Raw genomic sequence first — 6,764 nt, forward strand, 5'->3', positions numbered from 1 at the left:
GGAAGGTAAAAGTTTGGTGCTGGGATATTTGGTTGGCTACGAATTAAAAGAGGTAGCTGACTGTTGTAAATTATGCTATTTCCTATGTATTTGCTCTAGATGCGTGGTGAATAGGATTATATAGAGGATGAGAAGTAGGGCCAACTGCAGCTGGATTGGGCCTGAGATCCCTCTGTCATCACAAATTTTTACTGGTAAGTACAATTTTCTACTTCCACTGTAGCAGAATATTAAGGATTGCATTTATTATCTCCCCTTGTTAATGCCCACTAAGTGAGATGGAGTGATAAACTATCTCAGATTCAACTCTTTTTGGCATGAGCTGTAGCATTTTAGTTTAATATTTTAGTTATAATGCTCAAAAAAAGTTTGATGTGTATTCTTTTCTGATGTGTATACAGAGAAAAAATAGACTTTAATAAATATTATAAGAACTTTGTTGTTGCTTGTTAGAATCATTCAGCATTTTTAGCCATTGATAGATAGTTATAGAAATCTGTTAAAGAAATCTGCACCTGAGACGATGTACATTTTCATTCTCCTTACTCAATAGATGAAATGTTACATTACAAACATTCATTTTCTAAAAATGCTGAAAATTCTGAAAGACTGACGGAATGCATCCTGAATAATTTGCACAGTTGCAAGAGGAAAAAATATTGTCGCAGGACTTAATTATCATAAACTACGTATGATTGACTGGAGAGAATCCAACGAACTTGATGTATAAGAAACTGGAATCAAAATGGAAGCTTGTGTGTATGTGTGTTGATTTCTCACCAGTTTCTGGCAGTATTGTGTACTTTTTTGCAAAAATTCTCTTGTGCTTTTGTGTGGTACTGTGTTTTTTTTTCTCAGCCATTAAAAATGAGCTGTGGCTCTTCCTCATCCCAGCCGGCCTGGCTGTCATTTTACTTGGGGTGTTTCTGGAAGAGGTGGGCTTCTTCTTGCGCAATATTTCCTCATTCAGACGTCAATTTCTCTACCTTTGGATATTAGGAATGTATCCGGTAACTGCAGTCTCATCTCACACCCACACAAACACAGAGCTCCTTTTATGAACTGAGCTGAAATTGCATGCTGATGTGCTCCAGTCCAGCATGCACTACAGCTGAATCTTACTGCTGTTTTCTGTTTCCTTTAGGTGTTTGCCTTCACATCTCTGATAGCACTATATGTGCCCCGTTCCTCTTCTCTGTGTAGTTTCATTGCTTCTTTGTAAGTTACCAAGAATGGACTATAAAGACTTGCTGTGATCACGGGTTGGTTGTATATATCCTGTCCGAATGTGTGTATTTGGCACAGGTATCACTCTATCACCTTGTTGAAATTCATGGGACTGATCACAGACTTTTTTGGAGGGAAAGTGCGTATGCTGGCTATGTTGTCTGGACAGCAGGTAACTCCAGATCCTTTTCCCTGCTGCTGCTGCTGCTGCCTCCCAATGGTGACCATCAACAGGTACACAGCAGCAGCCACAAATCTGAGTAAAACACTGCCACAGCACGTAGAGTGAAATGATTAAGGTCTTATTAGGCACCAGGTATCATCTCATGGACATTGTAGAGGTGTCATCTCATCAGATCATGTGCCACTAATGTCTATAATGGCTTTTAGTACTTGTGTATGTTACCTGGATGGGAATTTGCACATATATTGCACACACTTCCTGCATGTATATCCTTTGTGTTGGTCTAGCTGTGTTGTGTAAAATGTGGTCGATACAGTAGCAGACTGTCATGTGAAAGTCTTGTCCCTTCTCATGTGTGCAGCAGCAGCCGGGCCTGGATGATGGCTGCTGTCCTGCAGCTCTCTGTGGTCCGCAGCATCTTGTTCTTCGTGACTTTGGTGCTGTGGACAGATGAACAGTATGACTATGGTGATGTGAGTTGTTTATAAAAATTTTGATCTATGCTTATTTTGCCAGTAAGGATAACTTCATGAAGCTCAATCCAGTGCTGGTGTTCATTTAATAGAAGATATACATTATTTGTCCCAAAGCTGGGAAATTTGTTACAGCAACTGGGTTTAACACAACAAAGACAAAACACTGTCAGAGTAGTGTCAGTTCCCAATCTTGTGCAAATATTTTCTTTCTGAAAGTAACTTGTTTCAAGCTAGGTTCATATATAATAGTCATAATGGTTGTAGATGGTTACTGACAAAGGCTGCAAAAAGGCTTCTAAACTGTACAGGGGGAAGGTCATGGAAAACCTCATATGATTCACATTTCTGCAGAACCACTGCACATTGTATGCACTGATTGTTCATTTTTATAAAGGTGGTTTGAACACTATGAAGCTCTCTCACACTCCAAATAGCTTTAAGTAGAGACTGCCTCTGTAGTTATACTATGTTTAACATTTGAAGTACAATGAGGCTTTGAGCCCAGTCTTACATGTTCAGTCTATTTCAGATAACAAATCATCTCATCTGAACTGAAAAGCACTGGATAGACTGAAGAATAAAAAGTGTAACTATCGTCTTATTTTTTCCAGGTGGGTTCAGTTGACCCCAACCTGTATGTGAACAGCATCATAGGTGTGTCAACTTTCGTGTCCTTTTATGGCCACCTATTGTTTTACAAAGCAACAAAGAGTGTGTTGCATGGCTATGGACTGAGAGCCAAGTTCATCTGCATCATCCTGGTGCTGGTCCTGTGTGGCCTGCAGAGTGGCATCTTAGAGACTATGGGGGCTCTGGAGGTTATCCCCTGCACACCACCTTTCTCTGTCTTGGCCCGGTCTCAGTGTAAGTGACAGCACATCTGGACTCCTCCAGTCTTTTGCCTCCCAATCCGGTTTTACTCAAATAATTCTGCAGTTATTCTTGACATGATCAGTCACAACACTCAGACAACATTTTTCAAACAAATCTATCTTGAAAAGTATTAGATTTTATTTTCGCAGGGTACACCCTGGACAGGTAACAAGCATGCAGAACAGGTCTTACACTAACATGATGTGTCCTTGACTGAGACAGAATTCTAGTGCAACTGAGATTTCAGTTCTCATTAATACTAGATAAGTGCTCAACAATCTAATGTGAGCAAATAATAAGATTTAAGACTATAAACCGGAAATATAAAAAAATTCTGTCATCACTTTGCTAAAACTAAAGTTTGATTTCTTTGAGTATGGTTATTGTATGGTTATATTGTTACATCGGCTATAGTTTTGAATGAAAACTCACTATCTCACAAAGATGGAAGCACTGTTGTTTCACCCAAAGCACTCTACACTGCTTGTCCTGTATTGTGCGTTTCTTGTCCAATCTTAGTGATCTACCACTACAGCGTGATTGTGGAGATGTTTTGCATTGGCCTGTATGCCCGCCACACATTCCGTAAGGTGGAGCCGAGTGAAATGGAGATGGAGGAGCCGCTTGATGTATGGAGAATGGAAAAGGCCGTCCAAACGGAAGAAATTCAGGCGATGCATCAGAAGGCCAGCGTGCTATCAGAGGAGGTTCGGCCTGGTGGATGTCTCATCAACGCCTCATATAGTCCCAGTTATGACAGTGACAGCGAAGACAGCCTGTGCAGGATAGAGCATGCACCTCTGGATGGTTTCCACTTTCCTAAGGCCAAAGGTCAGCACTCAAGGAGTTCAGAGACAGTGGAGCCCAGGTGTGCGGATGAGCCCGGCGTAGCTCTGACACACATTACTGTCAGGGCTAATGTAAATGACCTGGAGTCAAAAGATGTCACTGTGGTTTGACCAGTGGAATAGAAAAGCCCATAAGATTAAGCTTGACTGCTGAAGATGCAAAAACTAGCTAGGAAAGGGCACTTTGAGCAAAATATACTGCTAAACGCTTCAATTATACATCAGATCCTGATGAGCAAAATATTTAACTTAAAATTTGATGAAGAATGTAACAACTGACATAACATCAGTCAGTGCAAACTGAAATCATCGAGCCTTTGAGGGCTGGATTCAAGATCAGGTGAAAAATAAAAAAATATTCCCTTAATTTGATGATATTTTGCAACATATTATTGGATATTCTTTAAACATTGCACCTCACCCCAAACTGCTCTGAAATGGTTGTGAAGTGCTAGTTTTACCTTACACACACTTTGCACTGCCCTTCCTTTTGTTCTACACATAACATTTTGATCATTTTAGTCATTTTTGGCATTGCATGCTTGTTCTGTTTCTGCAGTACTGTCTAAGCATGATACCAAGTAGTTGGCAGCTTTTTCCATTTTGTTGAATATTGGTTACTGGCAAACAGTTCGTAGGTACATTACCACCACACTGCATTACTAATGCATAACATCCTACCAGGCCTATGTTTAAGACAAAAAAAAAGGCACATCAACTATTCACTTGAATTTCAAGACTACTGAAAAGTGATGACCATCCCTAGTCCTGGCTTGGTTGTTTGTGGGGATGACCAATAAGACAAACACTTACACACATAATTATCTCATTTAGGATAATTAGGAGACTGTGCAGAGATATTCATCTAATTTTAAATGTGGTCCAGAAACTTCTTATTCATGTGTTTTAGGGTTTGGACTAACCAGGCTGGCTTATAAAGGTCGCCAAAGATTATGTGCTTCTAAAATCTTTAATATATATTTTGTTCTCTCTATTGTTCTTATTATTATTACATATTATTACATTGTTGTACTTATTAATCCCACACGTACTAATTGTTGTGACCTGAGGAAAATGAATGAAATAAATATAATGTTACAACATAATTGAAGTATTTTAAAGCACTTCAAACCCGTGCTCTTTAGAACTGTGTATATATGTAGAGATTTGTTGCTTCTGTTTTTTATCTTTAATTAACAGAGTCTCTGAGTCTACAATTAAACGTGACATGTAGGATGATATATGTATATATGTGTGATATATAACCACAATAAATCCCTGTCCAAATTCAATTCAAACTGTCAACAAATTTAATATTTTTCTGTGGAAATAATTTGGTACATCAGGAGCTAGTAATGTACCAGTAAGTAGATGCACATTCTTGCAGGTGTGTACAGCTGTTTTGCTAACTTTGACTTGACCTCTAGAACCATCTGTAGCAGGCATAATTTGAAGTAATGGTTTTCTGTGCAACGTCATCAGTCTTTCATGTAATTGTGGAGGATCCTCAGTCCACTCTTCTTTATAGTGTGCCTTCAGTTAATTGAGGTTTGAAGCACTCTTTTATGCATCGTTCTCTGAACACCCAGTGCACTCCAGTCAGGCTGAGGCCTGGACTTTGACTAGGCCGGCACAAGAACAATTCTTTTCTTTTGCAGCCCTTCTGTTGGCAATTTGCTGCTGTGCTCAGGATGATTGGGCTTCATCCACACACAAATCTGTGTGTAAACAAGTGTGCACAAATACACCTCGTTTGATTCATCAGTTTTCTTAGCTGTCCTTGTTGACACTATATGAACAATTTTTTAGCTGTTGTGGATCATAGATATGAACACTGCTTGTGTGCTAGCTAAAAGTCCAGCTGCTGTATTTCACAGGGAGAGAAAAGAAAGAGATCTAACTTGACTCAGAGATGGAGAAAGATGAGAAAGACAGGACAGGAGAGGAAGAGGAAGAGGAGAAGTTAGATTTGAAGGCAAGGACTGCTCAGTGGTGTTTGATAAACTGTAAATGTAAGTCCTCGTGTTTTTAAATCAGATTGGGTCTCTACATGTCTTATTATGGTTTTTCATAATGTAAAACATGCTGCAAAACAAACTAGGGTAGATTAACTGTGTTATGTAAAGGCTGATAAAAATACTGTGCAGGTTAGTTTACTGTGATGTAATGGATTTAAGTAAAAAAACTGTAACTGGTGCACAGTGGCTATGGTTTCACAGTCAGAGTTAGGTTACATAAAAGCCAGCAGAGGTGAATTTGAAGTTAAAGTGATGATGCTCATTCACTGAATTCCACCAACTGTATAGTGTCTAGTATGAAAACAGCATAAACAGAATACTGTCAGTGTAGAAAATGGAAGTCAGCCAGGACAACTCATGAAACATCTGCTGACATCTGGTTGAATTCAGTTGTTTACATCCACAAAGAGCAGCAGGTTAATTGATCACAGCCTTTACACTAAGAAAATCTACTGGACATCTCCATAGACATTTTTGTTATTTAGGATTCTTTTCTCCACACTGAGGCATTAGATTTTAGGGTCTCCCCCACCTGCTAAATCCCATTTTGACCTCTTTCCCTCTTTCCTACTTATTTCCCTTTTAAAGGCAAAGACGCCCTCTATAATGTAGACAACAGAAAATAGAGCTACAATTTATTTTCATTTTTTTTCTCTGCTCATATTCTACTTAACTGATTCAAGTTGAGTGCATTTATTAGAAATAAAAGTTAGACTGAAGTAAAGTTTGTATTCCTATCTACTAATATGATTACATTATTACATTAATATAGCACAGGGTTCAGCTTTGCATAAAAATTGCTCGTAGAAACGTTTTCCAAGGACCTACTTTTACTTTCTTACTTTAATTACATTTCAGAGCATGTACTTTTTCGCTTTTACTTAAGTAAATAAGTTGAATCAGTACTTTTATTGGAGTATTTTTCAACACTTAAGTACAGAATGTCTGGACCGGAGAGAAGAAAAAGGAAATCAGCTGGCAGACTCACTCAAATGTGAATCCATTGTACTGGCTGTACTGTATCTGTTGTCTTCCGGCGTGCCCGCCGGACTACTTCTCTAAGCCAATCAGAACGCTCACAGAGGGCGCTCATCCAATTAGCTGCCGGTACGATCTCTGTGACGTAAGGCCTTTCTGA

General features: G+C 39.0%; 1 protein-coding gene across 2 annotated transcripts; it reads left to right on the forward strand.

The window, feature by feature from the left end:
* On the forward strand, positions 1 to 4,871 carry LOC146645210 (organic solute transporter subunit alpha). 2 transcript variants are annotated; one of them, XM_085394066.1, is made up of 7 exons: positions 1 to 194; positions 859 to 1,010; positions 1,145 to 1,218; positions 1,306 to 1,461; positions 1,773 to 1,884; positions 2,499 to 2,751; positions 3,280 to 4,871. In XM_085394066.1, the coding sequence occupies exons 1-7, from the start codon at positions 128 to 130 to the stop codon at positions 3,717 to 3,719; spliced, it is 1,254 nt and encodes a 417-aa protein (XP_085250192.1). In that variant the 5' UTR covers positions 1 to 127; the 3' UTR covers positions 3,720 to 4,871. The 2 variants fall into 2 exon arrangements, with proteins under 2 accessions (XP_085250192.1, XP_085250191.1); XM_085394065.1 differs by having other exon boundaries at positions 59 to 1,010.
* The last annotated feature ends 1,893 nt before the right edge of the window (positions 4,872 to 6,764 follow it).

Source organism: Rhamphochromis longiceps, linkage group LG20 (assembly GCF_057381845.1).
Source record: "Rhamphochromis longiceps isolate RC_006_pf linkage group LG20, R_longiceps_female_GT1.1, whole genome shotgun sequence".
NCBI lineage: Eukaryota > Metazoa > Chordata > Actinopteri > Cichliformes > Cichlidae > Rhamphochromis > Rhamphochromis longiceps.